Source organism: Dysidea avara, chromosome 2 (assembly GCF_963678975.1).
Source record: "Dysidea avara chromosome 2, odDysAvar1.4, whole genome shotgun sequence".
NCBI classification, from domain to species: domain Eukaryota; kingdom Metazoa; phylum Porifera; class Demospongiae; order Dictyoceratida; family Dysideidae; genus Dysidea; species Dysidea avara.
In genome coordinates this window covers 8026162-8041436 of record NC_089273.1, presented here as the reverse complement: position 1 = coordinate 8041436, position 15275 = coordinate 8026162, and the positions used below count along the sequence as shown (strand labels likewise).

At 36.7% G+C, this 15275-nt stretch overlaps 1 protein-coding gene across 1 annotated transcript in view; it reads left to right on the top strand.

Moving 5' to 3' along the window:
- LOC136246543 (uncharacterized) overlaps nt 1-15275 on the top strand; it is a 96166-nt gene that overhangs the window by 25089 nt on the left and 55802 nt on the right. The window contains exons 6-8 of the mRNA XM_066038040.1: nt 3171-4082; nt 6753-6926; nt 7803-10748. Of these exons, the coding sequence (XP_065894112.1) occupies nt 3171-4082; nt 6753-6926; nt 7803-10748 (4032 nt within the window). The remainder of the gene's footprint in view (nt 1-3170; nt 4083-6752; nt 6927-7802; nt 10749-15275) is intronic.

Genomic DNA, 15275 nt, shown 5'->3' with positions numbered 1-15275 from the left:
TTTGTAACTGAACTCACTAAAGGGTGACTTGTTTGTAGTTGAACTTTCACCAGGCAACTTATTTGAAACTGAAGTCTCTAGAGGGTGATTTTTTTGTAACTGAACTCTCTCCAGGGTGACTTGTTTGTAACTGAACTCTCTCGAAGGTGACTTGTTTGTAGTTGATCTCTCACCAGGGTGACTTATTTATAACTGAACTCCCTACAAGGTGATTTATTTGCAGATGAAGTCTACAGGGTGGTTTATTTATTGCTGAATTCTCTTCAGGGTAACTTGTTTGTAGTTGTTAGCTGAACTCTCTACATGGTGACTTGATTGTAATTGAACGTTCTAATAGAAAGATTGAATATAAAGCTGAATGTTCTATTAGGGTGACTACACTATTAGAGTATACCTCGATTGCACACTTGTTGCACCTAGCTTACTTTCATAGTGTAACTCAGTGGTTGTTTATCTGATTCCTTACAAACTACTGAAAGCTTGTTCTAAAACAATTAATCTACATCTGTACCTAATCTAGTTTGCCTGGTAGGCGTGACAAGTAATACTTTTTTAGGCATCCCAGTATCCGAGATTTTTAAATTAAAAATTCTCCATATATTCCCCAATAGAACCCTGGCACAATATAACAACTTGTGTTTAACTTGGGATTGCTCCATCGTCCGAGCTCCAATGAGGATGAAAATCGCTGTGGGGTTTGTCCACAAGCTGATCATCATGTAAATCTTAGTTTTATCATGCACATTACACATACACATTACAAGTAAGTTTTGTGTTGTTTTGTAAGCCTTGTAATATATGTAGAATACTTTAAAAAAACGTACTGTCCAGTGGAAGGTAGTCACTGGTGCTTACTTTAAAGTGCGTAGTTACTTTTCCCGGGTTAGCGATTTTCAGCTCCAGAGCAATTTTCTGATGGTTGTGTCATCAGCTCAAAAGTATAAACCACTTCAAAGCCGGCATAACAATGCCATAATTGAAACCACAACTCCACCTTAGGTATTGCTACATCATTGTGGAACCTCCACTTTAGTTGTTTACCTTTATAAATATTGTTAACTTGATGTTTTTACTTACTTGAGGTAGCCACTTGCTTATGGGTATTCACCATTGTATTGAGAAATCTGCAGTAGGTGAATCATATTTGCTCACCACAAAGCATATAAAGATCCAATTAGATCTGAAATTACTCTCATTACATGTACAAACTTGCAGCTAGAAGCAACTGCAGTTTCAAGATAGTCCAGATTGCTAGATGGCTTCCTGATTCAATTGTGTCATTTTCCTTTTAAAATGTATGGAGAGCCCCGGAGAAAAAAAGGTACCATTTTTCAGTTTTTAAGCACTGTGCATGCCAAAGTAACTAATTCCAACCCAATAAACTATATATTTCTGAGATCAGCAATCAATACTCTATCTATTGAGTCCATAAAAAGTCCATTTTCCTAATTTTAAAAATCGGGCTGGAATGCCGACGTTTTTATTAACAAAACTCAATTGTGCGCTTTTATACATAGTTGGAATTTTTGTAATAACTCCATGACTGTTATTGCGATTTCTTTCAAACCACAAAGGTTTGCAATATGATAGTTACGCCATATACAGACCGATTTTCAAGTAATTCTATCAAGTGGTTCACCTTGCAGGTATGACAATAAATCACCTTTGGATTTTTGAAAAATTGCGCATAACTTCCTTGTTCTTTGTCTGATCTGTACCAAAATTGGGCTGTAATTGTCCAGTATTACGTTTCTACTGCCCTCCAAATTTTAAATAAATCAACCAAAGCACGAGCAAGTTATTACAATATTTCTACAGTGTGTGAGACAAAGAATAAGAAAAAAATGGAAGAAAAAGATTAAGAAGAAAAATACGAAGAAAATAAGACAAACTTTGTAGGCACGTAATCTCAGTGATGGATGGGTGGATTCATCTCAAATTTGGAACGGGAGGTGCCCTATCCTGAGGGAGTTTCCACAGCAAAAATGGTTAATTCCCATCCTGCCATTATCAAGGTATGGATGTGTGAAAATAGCATTTTCTTGGTTCCTGTAAAATACACACTTGTCCGTCGTGCACCAGCACTAGCTGTACTTGGCTGCATGACACACTATCGTGTGTCTTGATGTATATACAGTGCAGATGTATTTGCCAATACAACTCTGACTGTTCTATTAGAGTAGTTGACACAGTAAACATTACCAATGTAAGTGTTACCCATTGGCTCCCAGTTTGATATCCAAAATATACAGTCAATTGTGAAATATGTACGTGAATATCGATGCACTATTAATTGTGACTGGATCTGTGAAAAGGGGTCTTATAGCCTTCCAAATTTCCACGTTTGACGAGTCATAACACATCATGTGTTTAACCCATTGTCTTATAATTACCTCCAGGAATAGTGCTATGGTAAGAGTGTAAGGTTACCAAATTTTAGGCTGGTACCATACTGGCAAGTCAAGTTATGGATTGCCAAGTGGTTTTACTATAATAGTAGACTACAACAAGTTTGATACTGAAATTCGATTGGCTGAAAATATGATCTCTACTGAAATTTAATTGGCTGAAAATGTGGTTTCTAAATCCTGTAGTGCCACGTTCATGTCCTATTGAGACCACACTCTGAAGTGATGCAAAATTTGGAAATTACATGCCTGTAACATTTGTAGTGCATAGGCATTCAAATGAATAGTAACAGCTGTACCAAATTAGAGGGAAGTGTAAAGGGCTCGTTTGTAGTACATTTTTTTACAAGCAGCTTTCAAGGCACAGCAATAAGTTGTATTCCAGTTAGTTTACTTTGAAGCATACTACAGCAAGCACACACCTGTAACATTAGCAGTTTAAAAGGATAGTAACAGCCTCACTAAATTAGAGGGAGATGTAGAGGGCTGTTTCTACTTATTTACAATACATTTCTCATTTATAAACAGCTATCAACTCAAGGTACAATAACGAGTTGTAGTCTAAATAAGTTAGACGTCAAGAACCAATGGGTTCTACGGGATTTAGAATACCCTTAGGTACCTGAGTGCAGTGAGCGCTACAGGCCAGGACCTTCGAGGCTTCTAAATCCCATAGAACTCTGGTTCTTGACGTCTAACTATTATATAAGCATGTCAGTGTTTATAATACTGTATGATTCTAAGCACTATACCTCACTGTAGCCTGCACACACTTGAACATCACATATGCAGAAGGTCAACAAATCCAACCAAATTGTTCCTCTCATTGTACCTGTCACAATGGAGAGTTTGAATGTGATTCTGTGTTGTGTTCAATTGTTGGAGCTACTTGTGTAGCATCTGGTGATCCTCATTATCAAACATTTGATCTTCAGTTCTTTGACTTTCAAGGAGATTGTGAATATATCCTCACTACTCCATGTGATAGTGACGAGTTTATTGTCTCTGTACAAAATGGTGCACATAATGAGTTTGTGTCTTGTACTGATCAAGTTAACATCACAATTGCTAACACTGAAATAATACTGGGAAGAGGTGATGATGTTACAATTAATGGTGAGAATAGAACACAAACTAATGATGGTGTTATTAATACTACAAGTGAAGTACAAGTGTTAAGAGTTGGTGGGAACACTCATGTTATTCTTCTTGTTCAAAACATCAGGATATTCTGGGATGGGTTATATCGTGTGGAGGTCACTGTATCTACCACATGGCAGAATAGACTATGTGGACTATGTGGTAACTACAATGATGATGATACTGATGATTTCATGACTCCTGATACTACACTAGCTGCTAATGCTGATGAGTTTGGTACTAGTTGGATCACTGGTAACACATCTAATTGTGGCCTCCTCACTACACCACCATTTTGTCTGGGACAAATTAGAACTGATGCTATGAGTACTTGTGCTGCCTTAAGTGGACAATTTTTCTCATCATGCCATTTATCAGTAAATGTTCAATCATTTCAAAATAACTGCATATTTGACTATTGTTATTGTAATGCTGAAGATCGTGAGGAGTGTTTCTGTGAGAGTTTGGCCACATATGCCTCAGCCTGTAGCACTAATGGAATAGTTCTACCAAACTGGAGAGATCCATTTTGCTGTAAGTTAATGTAGACTAATTTGTAAGTGCCACTATTAATGGTGATTTGCAATAATGTAAATATGGTTATATGTACTTTGGTCAATTTAGTATAAGCATGTGTTACAGGAATTTCAACTTAAAGGTGCTGTACTCTTTCACACACTGATATGTTTTAAGTTATAAATAATATGGTTATCATACTGCTAGAGAGTAGGAACTTCAAGAAAATCAATTTGTACCACAACTGTATTGTAAACAAATACCTGTTGACTGCAAAATATTGTATTCACCATGAACTGGTAAATTACCAGCTTAAGTTTATCTAAAATGCTCATACCGTGTAATTATGCTCAGTGTTTATACCTAAGCCATTAATTTTTATATTATTATTAAATTTGCATGTTATGAATAATATGCCTGTAAAACCTGAAGAGAAGGTAGTTCACAGAGTCCGAGGAGAATCACCACACCCGCATTGCAGACTGCCAAAAAACCATCTCAGAGCAATGAGGAAGTTTAATACAGACTTCAGTTACATAGCCTTTACTTCTTATGTGCAAGCTACTTTTACCATTTAACTGTTTTTCTCACATAGGGGTTTTCAGAAAACAATAATTATCAGTAAACCAGATGTTCACTTTGGTTGACTGTGGGCATGCATCTGGTTAAAGTATACATTTTGCAGGTTTTAATTATGCTGCAGTCATTTCATGATTATCTGACTGCTCTATTAGAGTATATTGAGTGACTGTGTGTTTGTGTGTGAGTGCGTGCGTGCGTGTGTGCGTGCGTGCGTGCGTGCATGCGTGCGTGTGTGTGTGAGAGAGAGAGAGTTTTATCAGTGTCAGCTGATTGCAATTATTCTATAGATAGATGCTTACAACATACATAATAATGTCTGACAAAATGGGGCTGATAGCCCATCAAAATTTGACTATAATTTCAAACATTGAAATTTTATAACTTTTTCTGTGGACATGATAACTATTTAAATTTTTCATCACTTATGTAGAAATTTATGGAGATTTTACAGACTTGTTGATGGTTTTAAGCCATTCTCAATACCTTACATTACAAAAAAAATTCTTGAAATATTTTCAAAACTGTACTCTGTTCTTATTAGCAACCCACTAAACTTGAAAAATGCACACCCATAAGGGCGATTTTCTAAAATTCAGTCACAATTGTGTTTCAAGATGACAGCATGCATAGTAAGTGGAAAATGGACTGTTATGGAAGAATGCATAATGATGGATGAATTACTTTTAGTATGATTATTGAATGTGCAGTAAATCATGAAACAAAATTCATTGAAGCCATGCATGATGATTGATTGTCTTAATTGACTACATGATGGCCAAAAACATTAAGACATGTGTGATTGGATCTACAAAAACCGTTCTTATCGCCCAAGACAGGAAGTTTGATTTTTTCACACAAACACAAAGCTTAATGAATGCACTATCAAGTTTCACTGCCACAGTAGACCAGAGTAAAGTGATCTGCTTTTGCTGGCTGCTTTTTTAGAGCACAGTGGCGAGCCGTACGAGTGGTCTGGGTTCTTGATGAAGCCCTGGCCAACCTGGAGATGGCTGTGTGTGGCTGTACAGCTCCGTGGTGTTGGACAATGACCTGTGCTGTAAATTTCCTTTCATTTTAGCCAGTTCTGAGCACTGAATGCCCTATAACTTGGCCTGATTCATCCCAGCACGTTTCTTTTCAATTTTTGAACACCATCTTGCCCGCCTTCCAGGGCCCCCGCCTCCCACCCTTCTGGAGCTTGCCTGATACAGACAACCTCGGTTTAAAAACTATCTAAAATGGCGGGAAACTTAGCTGTTGACTACTTCTTTAGTGGATGATCAGGAAGGTAAGAAATTGTTGTGAAACGTGTGAAAATTCGGTATGCATAGCTACCACCATTGGCCAGCTACAACACACTGAATATTTAAAACCGACGTTTCTCGATACTTTTAAATGGGCGATAAGACCGGTTTTCCCAGAGACAGTCACATATTTCAATTAAGCTGTAAACAGCATTGGAGATAATGGATGTTTCTTGTAAATAATACTGTATCTCTGGTGCAGTATTGGTATCGGCCAATTTCCACCTAAAATGTATTAGGGCCAGATCAGCTAGTAAAAAGTGGTATCAGTACATCACTATTATACATCAATTATTACAGATGCTCATTTATTAATAATCAATCATAAATCTTGAGTCCAATAGGCTATGGAGTTGGGACTTTCATCCTTGTAACTGGGGAATTCATTAAGGTACAATTTTTGGCCTATATGCACTCATGCTTTTAAGCAATAAAGCTGTGTAAGCTTAGAGAGAACAACAATAGTATTGCATTTTACTGCAACATAAACAAATGTACATGTACGTAACTCATGTTTGCTTTGTGGTACAGAAGACAATTCTTATTCTCTATATAACTCAAAAGCAAAATATACCAATTCAAGTATTCTTTCACTGTTTACTAAAGTAAATAAAATGTGCGTAAATTTATTTTTGTAGTTGCTCAATGTATTTTGCAATATATGTATCTCAAAATAAGAATTAATCAAACTAGTTGGGTTTTTTGTTCACGGATCACCTATAAGTTCCTACCTATATTGCTGCTCCTGAGATTGGAGCATTTTACCATACATGCCTTTTAATTTTGTTCTATTCTTCTCCAGCTATTCAGTGTCCAGCAGGGATGGTCTACCAACAATGCGGTCCTATCTGTCCTCAAACATGTGATAGTAGTAATGAGACTTGTTATGGAGGATGTGCTGAAGGTTGCTTCTGTCCTAACGGTCAAGTGGTTAATGAACAAGGAGTGTGTGTGGCTAACTCTATATGCTCTGCTGGTTAGTGAATACCAATCAATGTACACTCGATTGTGAAAAGTGTGAATGTACGTGAATATCGATGCACTATTAATTGAACAGTTACCATACCATCTCATGTCGATCTAACCTACTCCAAGGGTCACCTTGATTCTGCTTGCACTGAGTGAATGCTGATTTTTCCAGCTGTCCATCACTTTAACAGCCAGTACTGGGGGTGGTGGCAAGGGCAGTCCAACTAGCCCAAGATTAAAAAAAAAGTTACAATAGATATGTACATAAATGCCTGTAGCATAGCATGCATATACTTAAAATACTAAAATAAAAAAAATAAAAAAAAAAAAAACTATGTGATAGTTCTTATTGTGCCTTATTTTTATTGTATAACACTCACTTGTAATGCTATGTTGCAATGAATACTACCATCTTAAAGCTTATTGTTCAGTGTATTTACTCCAAACACTTTAATTTAAAGTCAAGACTCACTGTGGAATAATGACAATACTACTGTATTTAACAAAATACTGTAAGTTTCACATCGGTTACCTAATTTAGACCAATGGAGGAGGTGGCTATAGCTATTTAATATACCTGACTATTGTATTAAAATAATTATGCATGGCGAATGCTTTATTAGACTATCCTGTCTAACTCTCTTCATCTTACCTATTAAATGCTACTACCATTAACACACCTGTATTATTTAAGTATGTAGTAATGATGGGATGCTTGCAATAATAAGCATTATAATTTATCATTGTCATAGTGATACAGTTTAAGCAGTGAAACATAATGTTGCAGTGTGGCAGTAAACATACTGTATAATGGAATAATACAGTGAAGAGGTCTTTACAGTGAATGCTGTATAATAGTTTTTTTTTTAATGTGAACTTACAGGTCTATGTGATCCTAATCCTTGTATGAATAATGGAACTTGTACAGATGGAGTTGATTCATTCAGCTGCAATTGTGTTGATGGCTTTACTGGAGAGAATTGTACAACTAACATAGATGATTGTAATCCTAATCCTTGTATGAATAATGGAACTTGTGCAGATGGAATTAACTCTTTCACATGTAATTGTGTTGATGGTTTTACTGGAGAAAATTGTACAACTAACACAGATGATTGTGATCCTAATCCTTGTATGAATAATGGAACTTGTACAGATGGAGTTAATTCTTTCACATGTAATTGTGTTGATGGTTTTACTGGAGAGAATTGTTCAACTAACATAGATGATTGTGATCCTAATCCTTGTATGAATAATGGAACTTGTACAGATGGAGTTAATTCTTTCACATGTAATTGTGTTGATGGTTTCACTGGAGAGAACTGTACAACTAACATAGATGATTGTGATCCCAATCCTTGTATGAATAATGGAACTTGTACAGATGGAGTTAACTCTTTCACGTGTAATTGTGTCGATGGTTTTACTGGAGAGAATTGTACAACTAACATAGATGATTGTGATCCTAATCCTTGTTTGAATAATGGAACTTGTACAGATAGAGTTGGTTCTTTCACCTGTAATTGTGTCGATGGTTTTACTGGAGAGAATTGTACAACTAACATAGATGATTGTGATCCTAATCCTTGTTTGAATAATGGAACTTGTACGGATGGAGTTAATTCTTTCACCTGCAATTGTGTCGATGGTTTTACTGGAGAGAATTGTACAACTAACATAGATGATTGTGATCCTAATCCTTGTTTGAATAATGGAACTTGTACGGATGGAGTTAATTCTTTCACCTGCAATTGTGTCGATGGTTTTACTGGAGAGAATTGTACAACTAACATAGATGATTGTGATCCTAATCCTTGTATGAATAATGGAACTTGTACAGATGGAGTTAATTCTTTCACATGTAATTGTGTTGATGGTTTCACTGGAGAGAACTGTACAACTAACATAGATGATTGTGATCCCAATCCTTGTATGAATAATGGAACTTGTACAGATGGAGTTAACTCTTTCACGTGTAATTGTGTCGATGGTTTTACTGGAGAGAATTGTACAACTAACATAGATGATTGTGATCCTAATCCTTGTATGAATAATGGAACTTGTACAGATGGAGTTAACTCTTTCACGTGTAATTGTGTCAATGGTTTTACTGGAGAGAATTGCACAACTAACATAGATGATTGTGATCCTAATCCTTGTATGAATAATGGAACTTGTACGGATGGAGTTAATTCTTTCACCTGCAATTGTGTCGATGGTTTTACTGGAGAGAATTGTACAACTAACATAGATGATTGTGATCCTAATCCTTGTTTGAATAATGGAACTTGTACAGATAGAGTTGGTTCTTTCACCTGTAATTGTGTCGATGGTTTTACTGGAGAGAATTGTACAACTAACACAGATGATTGTGATCCTAATCCTTGTATGAATAATGGAACTTGTACAGATGGAGTTAATTCTTTCACATGTAATTGTGTTGATGGTTTCACTGGAGAGAACTGTACAACTAACATAGATGATTGTGATCCCAATCCTTGTATGAATAATGGAACTTGTACAGATGGAGTTAACTCTTTCACGTGTAATTGTGTCGATGGTTTTACTGGAGAGAATTGTACAACTAACATAGATGATTGTGATCCTAATCCTTGTATGAATAATGGAACTTGTACAGATGGAGTTAACTCTTTCACGTGTAATTGTGTCAATGGTTTTACTGGAGAGAATTGCACAACTAACATAGATGATTGTGATCCTAATCCTTGTATGAATAATGGAACTTGTACGGATGGAGTTAATTCTTTCACCTGCAATTGTGTCGATGGTTTTACTGGAGAGAATTGTACAACTAACATAGATGATTGTGATCCTAATCCTTGTTTGAATAATGGAACTTGTACAGATAGAGTTGGTTCTTTCACCTGTAATTGTGTCGATGGTTTTACTGGAGAGAATTGTACAACTAACACAGATGATTGTGATCCTAATCCTTGTATGAATAATGGAACTTGTACAGATGGAGTTAATTCTTTTACATGTAATTGTGTTGATGGTTTCACTGGAGAGAACTGTACAACTAACGTCGATGATTGTGATCCTAATCCTTGTATGAATAATGGAACTTGCATAGATGGAGTTAACTCTTTTACATGTAATTGTGTTGATGGTTTTACTGGAGAGAATTGTTCAACTAACATAGATGATTGTGATCCTAATCCTTGTATGAATAATGAAACTTGTACGGATGGAGTTAATTCTTTCACATGTAATTGTGTCGATGGTTTTACTGGAGAGAATTGCACAACTAACATAGATGATTGTGATCCTAATCCTTGTATGAATAATGGAACTTGTGCAGACGGAGTGAATTCTTTTACCTGTAGTTGTGTCGATGGTTTCACTGGAGAGAACTGTGCAACTAACATAGATGATTGTGATCCTAATCCTTGTATGAATAATGGAACTTGTACAGATGGAATTAACTCTTTCATGTGTAATTGTGTCGATGGTTTTACTGGAGAGAATTGTACAATTAACATAGGTGACTGTAATCCTAATCCTTGTATGAATAATGAAACTTGTACGGATGGAGTTAATTCTTTCACATGTAATTGTGTCGATGGTTATACTGGAGATAATTGCACAACTAACATAGATGATTGTGATCCTAATCCTTGTATGAATAATGGAACTTGTACAGATGGAGTTAATTCTTTTGCATGCATTTGTATGGACAGTTTTACTGGGGATACTTGTGAAACTAGCACAGATTTTTGTTCTTCTAATCCTTGTATGAACAATGCTACATGCACTAACTCATCATGTATTTGTTCAAGTGGTTTCATGGGAAATCTATGTGAAATTGGTAAGTTATAATAAATGCGATATCTGTTGATCAAATTTGGCTAGTTTTGCAAATTTCAGTCTTTCTCCATTACTATAAGCACAATTATAGAAATGCATACCATAGGAGCAAACCTTTAGTTGCTTTTTAATCAGTAAAATCATTCATCAGATACATGAAATTTCTATATGAACACTGCTGTTGTTTGTGTACTTATAGATTTTTTTGTCATTATATGTTTCCATCACACTTAAAACAATAAAGTATTGTCACACTATCATAAATTATGTATGTATACTGTATTAATTTTGCTAAACTTTTGCTGCAAGGATATTATTATTATTATTACTTATTGCAACAAAATGAGGATACAATTCTTCATAGCGCTGTACTGCAGTATTATTCCAAGATGTGCTACCTACTAGCCATCATACAGTATGATAGTACTGTATTAGGGATCATGAAGATTTGGGCTTTTCTGGTCTAAAACATCACCCTAAAACCAGTCTCACAATATCTTCATGCCATCTTGGCTGTATCGGTTAAGTATAACCAAGCCCAAAAGTGTCTTTAGTTTACCCTGAAACACTTCCAAAAAGTTATCTGCGAAAACCCGACAAAATGGAGCATTTTTCAAATTCTTTATTATTGAACATTTATAATCTACTTAGCCAAGTGTATGCTCTGATCAAGTTTTAGCCTTGTATGCCAACAACTTTTGGAGTTACAGCCCTACAAAGTAGTAACAACAAAAGGATCGATTTGTACAGCAAGTATTGGGAAAATAAATTACATGCACTTACACAAACGGTTGTAACTTACAAACGTAATGCAGTACAGAGTTGCCACTTGCACCATTGTGTTTGCCATGAATAGGGGAGTCCATTACTGGGTAAGTTTTGTCTTCTGATACCATTCTTCACTGCATACAGAGACGAAATCAGTGAAGAAAAATCGATCGCGTACAATCGTTTCGACGTGACGTAAACAAACGCCCATAACTTACGTATCCTTTAGTCTAATGCAACGAAAAAAAAATGTTGAACTCCTCTTGAGTAGGTGAATAAGATGGTATCTAGGTTTTTATCATTGGAACCTTTCTACACAAATGGGGAAACACCCTTGTACAGGCTCTGCCTTTTGGTGTCACCCTGTCTTTTTTGACAACTCAGATCAAGACACACGATAGTGTGTCGTGCGGCCCAAGAAGCCGGCGCGCCACACCGTGAGTATATTAACAGGAAGAAAGAAAACGCAATTTTCACACCTATGTAGCTCTGTGATCCATTATCCGATTGGAACCAAATTTGCTGGAGACGTGCCGCCCAGTTGAGGTAGTCTACATACCAAATTTGAAGAAAATCGCTCCAGCCATTTCCGAGATACGAGCGAACAAAAATTTCGTTTTAATTTCTTCGTTTTTTTCTTCTTCATTGTAATTGTAATTGTAATTGTAATTGTAATATTTAAACAGGGATTCCACTCAGTGAAAAACACTGATTTTCAGTGGAGCCCTGCGAAACAAGCATACATACATACATACACAAATACATATGTGACTGGGCCTGCGAAAATAGGGCATGTGGGCACAAACTACACCCCACCACACTATCAGTCATGTCTCAGTATTGAAATGCAGTATTTGCATTCTGTAACTTGTATCATATAGCCAAGTAAATATTTGATAAGGGCTGAAAATTGCATGGCCATAGCATGTTGTCATGAAAAGGTATGAACCATGAAAGTTTGAAAAAGTAGGCAAATTTTATGTGCCCACATGCCCTATTTTCGCAGGCCCAGTCACATATATACATACATACATACATACATACATACATAAACATACAACACAAAAGGGTATACAAAGAACAGTACACAAAACTACACAGATACAATCAACTAAATTTATCATGATATAACCGTACAAATTTAGATAAGTTGGTTGCTTCAGTAACAGTTGATGGTAAACTGTTCCATATCATAGCTCCCCTGTAATAAAAACTTCTTTTCCCATAATTGTTGTTTACTCTAGGAACAAAGAGTCTATTAATGTTTCGACCAATATGACCTGTGATATCTCTGGAATAGTGAAATATATTGTGGAGATACGAAGGTAGCTTCTGGTGAATAGATTTAAAGATCTGTATAGCTGTATGAAACTTACGACGTTCCACCAAAGTAAAGGAAAACTTGCTCTGGTACAATGCTGGCAATTTTTTCATAAACTTAGAGTGAGTTCTTTCAATCAGTGCAGTAAACTTAGCGGTGGTGGGGCACCACACAACATCACAGTAATCAAACAATGGTAGGACAAAAGCTGAATAAAGCAAACATAGCACTGCAGGTGTCAAAGTTCCATACCGAAAGATTGATGAGAGTCTTGATCTAGCTCTAGAGGCTATATTAGTGATATGTAAGGACCACGATAATGTGGGATCAATTATAACACCCAAATATCGAACAGAGTCAACTTGGCTTAAAGCCATACCCCCAATTGAGACATTAAAACTTTTGCCCGAAATTCTTTGCCGACTTCCAATGAGCATGGCAGTTGACTTCACAACATTAAGACATAAATGAGAACTACTGATCCACCGAGCTACCTTGTCCAAATCAGATTGAACTTGTGCTTCCACAACACCCAAGTCTGAATGGCTATAATGTAACTCAGCATCATCAGCGTACAGGTCCATAGTAGAGTAATCAACGACAGATGGCAAATCATTGATGTATAAAGCAAAAAGCAATGGACCTAAAACAGATCCTTGGGGCACACCAATTGTAACAGTGCCCCAGTCTGATGTGTTACCATTAAACACCAGACGTTGTTGTCGATTTAACAGATAGTCACATAACAGGGCATAAGACGCTCCGTGAAAACCATAACACTGCAACTTAGAGCACAGAATCGCATGATCAACAGTATCAAAGGCCTTAGCCAGATCCAAAAACACAGCTCCAGTGTATTCACCTCTATCAATAGCCCTAATCCATTTATCTGTTACATACAGCAGCACATCATGAGTGGAATAACCAGAACGAAATCCTGACTGATGAGGTGTCAGTAGATTGTACTTGTTCAGATGTGAAACCATTTGATCATACAGGATACGCTCAAGTATCTTAGATAAAGTAGGCAACACAGAAATTGGACGAAAGTGAGACATACTAGTACAGTGCTTCACCTTAGGCACTGGGGTCACAATAGCCTGCTTCCACTGATTGGGAACAGTGGAGCTTTCAATACATCGATTAATCAACACAGTAATCACCCTCACCATAAAAGGAGAAGCTTTAACAAACCGAGCAGAGACCCCATCAGCTCCAGTAGCTTTATGAACATTTAGGTTAGTAACAACAGATGACACCGTCCCAACATCAACACAAGAGAACCGCATCTGAGGCACAGACTTATTCTCCAGAAATTTTTCTAGAAACTCACAAGCTGGCACACTACCAGTCACGTTAGCAATTGTTTTGTGTGGAATTGAAAGAAAGTACTCATTGAACACATCTGCAGAAACAGAAAGTTGTATACCATTTGAAGGCTTGCAGCTCCTTGACAATGATCGAAAATGTCTCCAAAACTTGGTAGGAGTACTCTTAAGTGAAGATGATAGATTTTCAAAATATTTAGCCTTGGCAGACCGCAGCATGGAATTCACCCTATTACGAAGAGATTTATATGATGACCAGTCCGACAGAGAGCCAGATTTCAAGGCTTTTCTATGAGCAATATCACGCAGACGACGCGCCTTAGTAAGAGAAGCATTCGATAGCCAAGGGCAATCCCGCTGACGAACTCTCAAATTCTTAAGAGGTACCAGTTTATATAGCAACCCATTAATAATTAAATTGAAACATTCCAAACAGTCAGAGAGATTGTCAAACTTCGATAAGACATCATCCCAGATATCATCACACATAAAAATTTCATCTAACTTATCTTTATCAAGCTTTTGATAGTTTCTAACATCTTCATTTCGCACACTTCGCAAAATTCGCCATAAAACACGAATGCGTGCTCAGATTTGGCTGAAATGTGACACACTTAAAGGGCTCATTAAGGCGGATTTCCGTACCAACTTTGATAGGAATCCGATGAACATTCACGGAGTTATGTCCGATTATTTGCGTAAAATAAGGTCGAAGGTCTGTCACGCCTACAGGGTAAACTCCTTGGAGGAATCAGTTGAAAATTGATATGTAGATGGAGCAACCATCGTAGGAGTGCCTTTTTGTGGTTTGAAAGGAATCGGGATAAAGACCATGGAGATATGACACGAAACCCAACCTGTGTCAAAATTACGCGATCGATTTTTATGAATAAAGAAACTATTAGTTTTCGTATCTACCAGGCAAACCGCTTAGAGCAACGAGCTGAAACTCAGTATGTAGCTGGAATAATCATCATAGAAAGTCCTTGCAGTAGTACAGAAGAATCGGATTACAAATCACTGAGTTATGACTCGAAAGGCAACTAGGTGCAGCAAATGCGAGATCGAGATACTCTAATAGAACAGTCACCCTAATAAAGCATTCAGCTGC